The sequence below is a fragment of the Physeter macrocephalus genome, chromosome 6 (assembly GCF_002837175.3).
Source record: "Physeter macrocephalus isolate SW-GA chromosome 6, ASM283717v5, whole genome shotgun sequence".
In the NCBI taxonomy this organism is placed as follows: Eukaryota; Metazoa; Chordata; class Mammalia; order Artiodactyla; family Physeteridae; genus Physeter; species Physeter macrocephalus.
Window position 1 is genome coordinate 74,883,361 of NC_041219.1, and position 12,395 is coordinate 74,895,755.

Sequence of the window (12,395 nt, forward strand, 5' to 3'; positions counted from 1 at the left end):
TCTTCTGCCCATTTTTGGATTGGGTTGTTTGTTTTTTTGTTATTGAGCTGCATGAGTTGCTTATAAATTTTGGAGATTAATCCTTTGTCAGTTGCTTCAGAATTATTCTTACTTGGAATGAGCCTGGCAGGTTATGGTACTCAGTCAACTTATGTTTCCTTGTGTATAGTGACCCCTGTCTGCAGCAAAGCTGTATAGCGTTAGCTATCCAGAAGGTGGTGTAACAGAATAAGAAGAGTTTTCAGCCTGGAATCAGATGTGGGTTTGAGTCCCAGTTCTCTTAAGAGCAGAGTCTAGTGGTTTAACTCTTCGTTCTCTTATCTGTAAAATGTGAATGACTTCAACTAATTCAAAGGAGACAATGCCTGTGACAACATTTTCTATACTGAAGTGTAAGCCTACCGAAATTTTGAAAAGTCTAATACAAATTGTAAACATTCGTGTTATAAATAGCTGAAAGAGGGACTTCCCTGGTGGCGCAGTAGTTAAGAATCTGCCTGCCACTGCAGGGGACACGGGTTCGAGCCCTGGTCCAGGAAGATCCCACATGCCACGGAGCAACTAAGCCCGTGCGCCACAACTACTGAGCCTGTGCACTAGAACCCGTGAGCCACAACTACTGAGCCCGTATGCCACAACTACAGAAGCCCGCGCGCCTAGAGCCCGTGCTCCGCAACAGGAGAGGCCGCCGCAATGAGAAGCCCACGCACTGCCACGAAGAGTAGCCCCCGCTCGCCGCAACTAGAGAAAGCCCGCGCGCAGCAACGAAGACCCAACACAGCCAAAAATAAATACATTTTTAAAAATAAATTTAAAAAAATAAATAGCTGTAAGATATAAGTCAAAGACTCACCATGTTTTTTTTTAAATGAAAATAAAGATGTGAAGCATTGGCTGATTTTAAAAATACTGTATTCTCATTTTTTTAAATCTGCGTTTTGATGTAAAAATTTAAGTACAGAAGTATAGAAAGTTAAGTCTTCAGGAGTCTCACCAACACCCCATACCAGTTTACTGTTTACCCTTCAAGAATGTGTAGTGCATATGGAAACTATTTTACACAAATGGAATTATAAGTGTCTTGTAACTTGCATTTTAAAAACTATATATTGAGGAAAAATTTCCATGCTAATACATTTATATCCACTTCATCCTTTTTAAGGGTGACATCAGCGGTTCTCAGTCCTGCCTGCATATTACATTGACTTGGGAAACTTAAAACAAAAGCAAAAAACCCACCAAGTCTGCAAACACACCTAGACCAATTGACCAGCATCTCAGAGAGAGGCCTAGACAGTTTTTTTTAACCTCCTAAAGTATTGATAATTCTAATGTTCAACTGGGATTAAGATGTATGTGTCTAAGTAGTATTCTGTGTTGTATGTATACACCATAAAGTATTTAATCTATACTGTTTTGATGGATATTTGAGTTGCATACCTCGATATTTGCATATTGTCAATTTACCATGCTTGTGAATAGACATACTTTGTTCACTCACTTTTTTCTGTAAGTGCATATTTATTTATTTTTGAGTTAGTGTTTTCCAGTTTTATTGAGATATAACTGATGTGCAGCACTGTATTAGTTTATACAGCATAATGATTTGACTTACATATATTATGAAATGGTAACCCCAATAAGTTTAGTTAACATCCATCATCTCATATAGATGCAAAAAAAAAAAAGAAAAAAAAATTTTCCATGTGATGAGAACCTTTAGGAGCTACTCTTTTAGCAACTTCCAAATATACCATCCAGCAGTGTTAACTATAGTCATCATGCTGTACATTACATCATTAGTACTTATTTATCTTAAAACTGGAAGTTTGGTTCACTGACTTTTTATAAAGTTAGTTTTGATTAAAAATAGCTCTCTGGGGCTTCCCTGGTGGCGCAGTGGTTGAGAGTCCGCCTGCCGATGCAGGGGAACCGGGTTCGCGCCCCGGTACGCGTCCGGAGCCTGTGCTCCGCAACGGGAGAGGCCACAGCAGTGTGAGAGGCCCGCGTACCACAAAAAAAAAAAAAAAAAAAAGAAAAGCTCTCTGACAAAGTCATTGGATTAATGTAGTTTTCAAATACCAATTATTAAAAATCTTAATGTTTAAAATTGATCTACACAGAACTGACTACATAATTTGTGGGGCCCAGTGCAAACTGAAAATATGGAGCCCTTTGTTTAAAAACTATTAAAAATTTCAAGACAGGGACAGCAGAGCATTAAGCCAAGCACAGGTCTCCTCTAAGTATAAGTCACAAGCCCATGAAACCAGCCTAGCTTCAGTATACTGGGTTAATTGGTCACTAAGGCTAATGAAAAGATTTCTATCACGATTGAGTGATTGTACCTCTAAGATCTTTTCTAACTGAAAAATTATGTTATTCTTACTAACTCCTATGTACATAACAGTACATGCTTTACTCTATACACTGCATGAAACAGATAGCATTATTGCCTGTTGATAGCATTACAGGTGAGTTTTTAACTTTCAATATAGAACGAAATTCATAGTACTTGATATCAGGGAAAACAATCAGTATTTTTCTGGCTCTTCTAATTCCAGTCATATTGATCTACTTTAGTCTTAAGGGAGAGAGTAAAACAAAAGAAAGCATAAGCAGTTTGAACAAGGAAGTAAGTCTCATAACATCTTGCTCAGAAATTGAGAAGTCTCTGGATATGAACTAATTCTATAAGGATTCATACTCATTTGTCCTTAAATTTCTATGGGATAGGCCTTGTACTTTATCCTACTAAAATATACAAAATTGAGAGAAAAAGTGGCTGCTGCATTGACCCTGAGCTTAATTCTAATGGCCACCTTTATATTATGCCTTCTGAAACATTACTCACCTAATCACTGTGGTCCTCAAGAAGATAATATTGTTCCCATTTTCTCTGAAACTGAAGTTCAGAGAGGCTAGGTGGACTTGCCCAAGATCACGAAGAAACAGAGCCTGGATTCAAATCCCACATCCATCTGATTTAAAGGCCATGCTTTTAATCTTAAAAATGGAGGACAGGGGATAATACCATGTGAAGATGGAGGTAGAGATTGGAGTGATGTGTCTACAAGCCAAAGAAAGCCAAAAACTGACAGCAACCATCAGAAACCAGGACAGAGGCATAAACAGATTCTCCCTCAAAACATCCAGAACGAACCATCCCTTGCCAACACCTGGATTCTGGACTTCTAGCTTCTAGAACTGTAGGAGAATAAACTTCTGTTGTTTTAAGTTACCTGGTTTCTGGTACTTTGTTACAGCAGCCCTAGCAAACAAATACACACCTAATACACCATACTTCTGCTTTGAAGCAACAATAGGATAATAAGAGGTCAGAAAAGATGAGGATGGTGCTTATTACAAATATTTGTCCTCATCATGCCACATACTATTGATGCCCATGGCACACTGGATGTTCACAGGTGGAATACCCTGGGACACCTGCACAGCTCTGCTCTACTTGGTATGCTTAGCAAGAGACAGTTGTGTTTGTTCCCAGTTGTTCTTGTTATCATACTTTTGTACTTTGAGTATTATATATACCGATTGAAAAGAAGAGAGGATAATTTTATTAAGAGTTGTATGTTAATCCATCCTATGGTAGAAAATAAGAGCGCTCATTAAAGGATAACCATTATTTTCTAGGTCCTGATGAGTTCTGCCTTTTTGTAATGCTAATCTGATCTACAAACAAGCTAACCAAATCATTGATAGCAGTTACAGCCTATGCGCACAGGGTGCTCAGTGTATGCCAGTATTGTACCCAGACGTTTGATTGATTAGGACCACACATCCTAAAGATGGTGAAGTCAAGTTTTAAACTCAAGTACTAGTCTGGTTCAAGAGGCCATCCTTTTATTACTATCGGATACTGCCTCTCTCCTCAAAGCATATCACTTGCACTAGCTGAAGCCTTCCTTTAATTCAAGAAAGTGCAGAAAAGCAGCAATTGCGAAGAAGCAGGGGCTTAGGGTAGACTACCTGACTCTTGGGCCATCTGAGGTTCTGCCCTCACCTGCCCTCTGTAAGCCGCATTTCCCCCATCCCTATGGTCCTTATTTACAATTGTGTTTGGACTGACTGCTTCGATTTAAAAAAAAAAAAATCTTTTTACTTTCTTTTCATTACTTTTTCTATGCGGGGGGTATTTTCTTGCACATTTCACTCGGGCTCTGAATTCGCAGGCCCAGGTGTTTCCTGTTTCTCCCTCCCAGGGGCGGGGCAAGACGCGGCGAGCCTGCGCAATAGGGCCTCAGACCCGCCCCTTGACCCGGAAGCGCGCTTGTGCCCTCCCGCTTGCCGTCTTCGCAGCCATGGCGGCCGCCCGGCTCCCTGCGTGTCTGGTTCTGCAGCCGCGGGCCAGAACCCTTCGAGCCTTTTCCACCTCTGTGTCTCCGGCCACTCGCTCTCCGAGACCAAGCCCGTGTGAGTGTCTGCCCCGTCGCTTCCGGGCTTTGAGGGAGGTGAGAGGGCGGAATACAGGCCCATGATGGCCGCCGCGGTGGGGGAGCCAGAGCCACCCCAAGGAGGCCGGTACGTCCTCTGCCGGTCTGTCGCTGGCCCGCCTAGTAGGAAAGCCGCGGATGTGGGTCTGCCCTCTGTGCGGAGTGTCGCTTGGTTCTTGGCAGCCAATTTCTGTTTCCGGGTCCTTTGGGCGCCGCGAGCTTTCTCCCTCCCTTCTGCATGACTTGGCGCTTTCAGATTCTCCCTCCTCGGGCCACCGGCACAGGTCTCTCTCTGGTTGCTGGTGCTCGTAGTGTTTGTTGGGCAGTGTTGAACCACGGATTTTTGCGAAATTTAAGAGAAGCGTACAAGTGTCCTAGAATAAACTACAGCTCTGAATTCAGGGCTAGCTATGCCACCAAATGGGGTTGACCTTTATTCAGTAGGCATTATTGAGGTGACCTTCATTCAAGAGAGATTTTAGGGATGCCCGATACCGTTCTTGCCCTGGAGGAATCTAGTGGGAAAGTCTAGTTGTGCATAGACTAGAAGTGCTGTGCAGTGTGAGGTGCTGTAATAGAAGCGTGAATACAGTAAGGGGGCGGGGGGCACCGAGGAGCAGCCCTCAAGAGTTAGGAAAAGCTCAGTCGAGGGGTCGCGTCCAGTCATTCACCAGGTCCTGTCCTGGTGATATTTTCTGTAATATGTCTAACGTTCATACTAACTGTCCAGTTTAGGCCACTATCTCTCACTTCTACTATAGTTTCTTCACTCGTCTCTCTTTCTGCTCTTGTTCTTCTACATTGAATTCTCACAACAGCCAGAGTGAGGTGTGCAAAAAGCAAATCTTAACTTGCCACTCTCATGTTCAAAATCTGCAAATGGTTTTTCATTGCTTTGAGATAAATGGTAAATTCCTTAATGCATCATAGTAGCTCTTTCTAGTCTTAACACTCTTTCTTTTTACTCTTTCATTCATCTATTCATTCTACAAATTCTTAACTCCTACTGTGTGCTAGGTGGTGTTCTAGATACTGGGATACAGCAGGGCCCTTCATCTCATGAAGCTTACATTCTTGGGGGGAAATCAGATCATAAACAGGGAAACAGTGTCAGTACAACGTTAGGTGCTATGAAGAAAAATAAAGCAGGGTCTTGAGAATGATGGATTGGGGGAATAGTGGCTGTAGGATAAGATAAGATAGGGTAGTCAGGAAAGAACTCCTGGGGGAGTGACATTTGAGCAGATCTGCGGGAAGAGCATTGTTGGCATAGGGAATTGCAAGTGCAAAAGCTCAAAAGTGAGAACAAGCTTAGGGGTGTGACCAAGGAGCAGAAAGAAGACCAGCGTGGCTGGAGCTAAGTGAGTAAAGAGAAGAGTGGAAGTATAAGATATCAGAAAAATACGTAATGACCTCATCTGGTAAAGGCTTCTGGGCATTTGGCTTGGATTTTGTTATAAGTTTGAGATCACATTGGTAGGTTTGGAACAGGGAGTGATATAATATGATTTATACTTTTAAAAGATCACTGACTGCCGTGTAGAGAGCCAGGGCTAAGAGTGGAAGCCAGGAGACCAGTTGGGAGCTGATGTAGTACTCCAAATGAGATGATGGTGACTTGGATTGAAGTAATAGTGGTTGGATTTGGTATATATTCTGAAAGTACTGCTAACAGGACTTACTGACGGATTTGATATGGAGCTTGAGGAAAAGTCTCAAGGAAGCATGTTAGATTTTTATCCTGAGAACTTGGATGAATGGTGATACTATTTAGAGGGACTGGGAAGACTGGAAGAAGGAAATCAAGAGCTCTGCCTATGATGTATTTTAGGTGAGGCGCCTATTAAGTATATCTCTGACCTATTAAATATCACTTTTCTTAGCGCTCCTTACGCCCTACTCTTACATTTCAGCCATATTGAACTTGTTTACTTTGATTTTCCGTCTTCTCTCTCACTCTAGAACACTTTTTCTACTGCCTGTTCCCATGGCTACTTCCTGCTCATCTTTAAGGTTTTCGCTTGAAGTCCACTTCTTCAGGGATATTTTCCCTAACTAATTGACTAGATTGGGTCCCCTGCTGTATGCTTCATTATTATTTATAACTGTGTATTGAAATTACTTGCTAAATAGTTATCTTATTTGACAGACTGCATTCAGTGAGAGCAAGGACTGTGTTTCTGTTGTTCATTGCTGCCTTCTGAGTTGCTGGTACACAATATCACTCAAACAATTTTTGAATGAATCAATGAATTACTACTGAGGGATGAATAAGAATTTGTCAGATGAAGAGATGAAGTGGAGAGGGAGTAGGGGACAGAAGGCAGGCAGATGAAAGGGAGGCACATTGTAGACAGACAGAACAGAAAGTTCAGAGAAAAACTCAGGGACCTGGTACTGGAAGTTCAGTGTAGTTATGGGGCCATGTGAAGCTCGAGTTAGTGGTTTAGAATGTGAGGTCTTTTGTGCTATGCTGTCATCACCCTAACTACTTGGTCTTTAGTTTTCTTGGCTAAAAGACCTCTAAATAAGGATAATAATAGTACTTACAGTTATTGTGAAGAATAAGATTAAATGAGATAATGAAAAGCATTTAGCACAGCGTCTGGACATGTGAAAGTGCTGAATAAATACAGTTATCATATATTATTTTAGTATAGCAAAACATTAATTTAGAGAGACATAAGTTAATATTTTAAAAGGTAGATACTGTATGTAAGTAATTTACTCTTTTGTACAGTTATGTGATTTATTAGGAATAGCTATGATTTTTGTTATTATTGGTATTATTGTAGCATTGGCAGTGCTAATAAACAGTAGAGAAGGAAAACTGAAGGTTGTTTTGTGTCTGTGTGTGTGTAAAGAACAGAATAATTTCAAATATGAGCAAGTATATATTAGAATATTTCAAGCCAGTTACTTTTAAAGATGCAAAATACTTATTTCTAATTAGGTATTTTATCTTGGGAAAGTAAGCTTATTTGATGATGAACCTTAAAAGTTACTGAAAATATTGCTCTCGTTGATGAGTTCACCATATCGTCAGTCACAACATATTTTATATTCAAGTAACTCTTGGATTTTCTTACCTATTTCTGAATTTTCATTTTCATTAAAATGATTTAGTCCCTGAACTTACAGAAAATGGATTATTGTTTCATTTTTATATTACTGAATACTTTAAATTATGTGAGAATTGTGGGATCATGAACAATGTTGAACAGCTCTGTGTTATAAAATTCTCTGTAACTGTTGTGTTGTCTTTCAGCTACAACAGAAAGAACATCCAGATATGAAAGGCCACCGAGAAGAAAGGTAAGCAGCTAATGTACTCTAGTATAGGCTGCCTTACTGGTTTCTGAAATTCTAAAGTAAGGCAGATACTCATTATGAGGCAGAAGGGCGCTGCACGAGAAGGCTTCTTCTCAAGGGGCTGTTGACTGGGTGACTACCACAGCCCTGGCTCTAGTCTTTCACTGCTTTTTGTCAGTTCCCTGAGAATGGATCATCTTTGAGAGGTGGACTCATTCACATACTCCCAGGAAATAGGTATATAAACCAGAATAAAGAATTATTTTTGATGATGCCTTGAACAGTCATGCAGCCTGGGATGTATGCGTTAATCTAACCGGTTTGGTCTCACCCTGTAGGTATCTCTGTGGAGGAATCCAAATTATATGGTCACTTAGGCAGCATGGAGTCAGAACAAAGGCACGTTAGTTGCAAGTTAAATGGCACCAATTATGATCGTATAGAGTAGTCATTTTCACAGGAATATTAACTGCTTCCAGGACATATACTACATGTATATTACTTAGATGGATGTTGCCTAGTTTTGCCTCTTCAAACCTTCGTTTTGGGTTTAAAGGGAATGCTGGGCATCCCTGTCTATCAAATACAGTTTAAAAAATAAATATGTTAATGTGACTGACTAAAATATCATGTAGTTATTCTCTGGGCCTAGGAAACATATTATTTCTCATTATGTATCTATTCATTAAGTTTAATCCTAATTTACTTATTTCTGAGTTCTGATTCTTTATGTTCCTTTTTCTTATTTCCTTTATTTCCAAGTTTGTCTCATTGTCACCTCATGTACTGACTTTCATCAAAGTTTTAAAACTTATTCACAATATATCATTACTTACCCCTTCATAAACAATATGTAGAAAGTTTGCTAAAAGTCTAAGTAAATAAATAAGATAAAGAAATTTTTTTGCGAAGGAAATGTGCTGTTAAAGGGGATCCTTGCTACTGGGTTTAAGGAAACTGTGCCAGAGATGTTTAGGTACGTTTAGTGTTTTTTCATTTCAGTGGCATTAGCTGTGGGAGGTCAGATTTTATGTAGGTTGTAAGTCCTCTTATGTTTCTCTTAATTGCAGCTTTTTTGCTTTAAAATTAAAGAATATGTTTATATTTAAAATATTAAACTATTTTACATTCCTCAGGCACTACCTCCTAGGACAGAGAAAATGGCTGTTGACCAGGACTGGCCTAGTGTTTACCCTGTTGCAGCGCCATTTAAACCCTCAGCAGTACCTCTTCCTGTTCGAATGGGTTATCCAGTAAAAAGAGGGGTGCCCATGGCTAAGGAGGGAAATCTGGAACTTTTAAAGGTAAGATAAGTTGCTGTTTCATTGACTAAAACTTATATCTAAAGAAATGCTGATCTCCCTCTGACACCTACCCTCTCCCCCAGCACTTCAAGGTTCAGTGCATAGCAGCTTACTGTATTTTAATTCAATCTTTTTCCAGATAATAATGGATATTATGTTTTGGTTATTTATCCTCGTCAAAGAAGGCTCAAAGAACCCTAGGCATTTAAGAATGTAATTGATTGGTCCTATGGCTTCCTTTTGGCTTTTTCGTTTCTATTGTATCTTTTCTATATTGTGTTTTTCAAGCAGAGCTGAGAAAAGTGAAATAACCTAATTTGAGTTTGAGAACTGGGAGGTGAAGTTGTTACTTTTGAAAAAGAGATTTAAAACTTCTACAGAAAATTATTTAGTAGTATTGTTATAGTCCTTAAACTTCTTTATTTCTTGAAGAAAAATAGGTCATGTTAAATGCTTCAGTTGATAACATCTGTAATGAGTTGATAGCATCTATAATGATTTCTGAAAAACAGACTTCTTAAAATACAAATATGCGTAGCCTGGGAATGCATATCTTAGGTGGTTTCCTTTTACATACAATGAAATTATCATCAAGGAATTGTATTTTCTGCTAAATGAGTGTTCGTGAAAAACAAAAATTTGCTAAAAGTTGCTGGTGAAAAATGAGATCGTAATATGAAGAGGGGTTTGTTTGCTGCTGGAGATAGGCAGATGAAATTTGGAAATGGGAACATTTCAAGAGACAAGAAAACAAACACCTATAAAACTAATCTTTTCTTCAAATGAAGAGAAGAATTGAACTTAGTTTAAAGAAAAGGTCTGTGGAAAATATCACTTGGTGAAAGAGAATAGCAATATATTTGTAATGATGGTTGTAAATGGAATTTTAATTAACATAAAAATCCAAACATTTAATGCATGCCATCCCTTTTAAGAATCACCTTAATGCTTAGTCCCATGATGCGATCTGTTCCTAGTAAGTGCCATTCAACAAGCTTGTAAACTGAGGTAATATGTACAGTGTTCATAGAACAGTGCCAGTATAAATGCTGTGTAAGCATTAGCTATTATTTTTTTCCTTTTATGATTTTGAATCATGTTTCAAAAATAAAAGTGTAGAATAAATAAACAAGTAAAATAAAAGTATAGAAAATGAAGTCACCCACCTCATAATCCCAATATTTGTTGCCTCTTTTCTCTTGATTAAAATAATCCTTTTCTGATTAGCACTTAAGATTCCAGACATAATGTTTAGAGTAACTTTCTGTTTGTTCAAAGTTTCTTTCCAAGTGAGTTTCTTTAAACTAAATTTTCTCTTTAGATGCTTAACATTATTTAAGAAATATACTAGGAAATGTTAATTATTTATTTGAAGGAATCAAATCTCTGACCTTACCTAAATTTCCATTGGCCCTATAAATGTTTAGAGAACCTCTCAGTGTATCATAAAGCTATTCCCAACTTCATTAAACTGTTCATTTAAGATCTGCTCGCTTCATTTATTCATCCATTCAATTCATAAATTGTCTGTTAAGTATAAAGTAGAAACTGTATCTCAGTGATATGTATTCCAGGGGAATTAGGATTATTAAACAATGGTCTGTGTCCTAAAGTGCTTTCAGTTTTATAAGGGAAATATATACTCCTGTAGATTTGTGGCAAGAAGAATACTGTAAAAATAATGTTTCTTCTCCACCATCATTCTCATAAGATACTTGGTACTGAATCTTTATTTTAGGAAATTCATTTCTTGAATTTACAACACCTGTGACATGGAATCAGTATTGTTTAAAAAAAAAACAGATTTTATTTATTACAAGTTTTTTGGGCCTTATGATTTAGTTTTGTGAGAAAATTGTCTGTTTCATGTTTTTAAGACACTTAGGCAGGAATTCCCTGGCTGTCCAGTGGTTAGGACTCGGCACTTTCACTGCTGGAGCCCAGGTTCAATCCCTGGTTGGGGAACTAGGATTCTGCAAGCCGCGTGGCATGGCCCCCCAAACACACACACACGCGCACGCGTGCACACACACACACAAAGACACTTAGCTAATTTATCCTTTAAAATTCTCTTATTTTAGATTCCCAATTTTCTGCATTTGACTCCTGTAGCAATTAAAAAGCACTGTGAAGCTCTTAAAGGTATGTGGTTATTTTGTAATATGAACTTAATATTTTATTAGTTTCATAGGAATCTAATTTCTAATGATAAAGGGGTCAGTTTATCAAGGGGATATAATATTTGTAAATATTTGTGTGCCCAAAGTAGGAGCACTTAATATACAGAAAATATTTACAGAATTGAAGGAAGAAATAGAGAGCAATACAGTAATAGTAGGGAGCTTCAGTACTCCACTTTCAACAATGGGTAGATCATCCAGACAGAAAGTCAGTAAGGAAACATTGGATTTTAACTTACATGTTAGATCAAGTGAATTTAACAGACATTTACAGAACATTCCATTCCATCCAGTAGTATACACATTCTTCTCAAGTACACATGAAACATTTTTCAGGATAGATCATATGTTAGGCCACAAAATAAGTCTTAAAAAACTTAAGAAGATTGAAATCATATCAAGCATTTTTTCCAACCACAATGATATGAAACTAGAAATCTATTACAAGAAGAAAACTAGAAGGTTAACAAATATGTGGAGATTAAATAGCATGCCCCCAAACGCATATTGATTCAAAGAAGCAATCAAAGAGAAATCAAAAAAATATCTTGAGATATGGGATATCCCCAGAGCAGTTCCAAGAGGGAAGTTTATAGCAATAAATGCCTACATTAAGAATAAAGAAAAATGTTCAATAAAGCACCTAACTTTAGATCCCAAGGAACTAGAAAAAGAAGAACAAACTTAGCGCAAAGTTAGTACAAGGAAGGAAATAATGGTTGGAGTGGAAATAAATTGAGACTAAAAGGACAATAGAAAAGATCAGTGAAACTGAGAGCTTGTTTTTTGAAAAGGTAAACAATGCAGACAAACCTTTAACTAGACTCACCAAGAAAAAGAGAGGCCTCAAAATTGTAAATGAAATAGGAGACATTACAACTGGTATCACAGAAATACTGGTACAAAGGATCTAAGAGGCTACTGTGAACATTTTTATTACAACAAATTGGGCAACCTAGAAGAAATGGATACATTCCTAGAAACATATAATATACCAAGACTGAATCATGAAGAAATAGAAAATCTGAACAGACCAGTTACTAGTAAGGAGATGGAATCACTGATCAAAAACCTCCCACCGATGGGCTTCCCTGGTGGTGCAGTGGTTGCGCGTCGCCTGCCGATGCAGGGGAACCGGGTTCGCGCCC

General features: G+C 38.4%; 1 protein-coding gene across 2 annotated transcripts in view; it reads left to right on the forward strand.

Annotated features, from left to right (window-relative positions):
* Positions 1 to 4,269: 4,269 nt before the first annotated feature.
* The window catches only part of MRPS35 (mitochondrial ribosomal protein S35), a 45,546-nt gene continuing 37,420 nt past the window's right edge, over positions 4,270 to 12,395 (forward strand). The window contains exons 1-4 of one of the 2 annotated variants that reach the window (XM_007109048.4): positions 4,270 to 4,431; positions 7,720 to 7,766; positions 8,900 to 9,067; positions 11,149 to 11,209. In XM_007109048.4, the coding sequence (XP_007109110.1) occupies positions 4,320 to 4,431; positions 7,720 to 7,766; positions 8,900 to 9,067; positions 11,149 to 11,209 (388 nt within the window). In that variant the 5' untranslated portion in view covers positions 4,270 to 4,319. The remainder of the gene's footprint in view (positions 4,432 to 7,719; positions 7,767 to 8,899; positions 9,068 to 11,148; positions 11,210 to 12,395) is intronic. The other variant, XM_024129100.3, reaches the window with a different exon arrangement.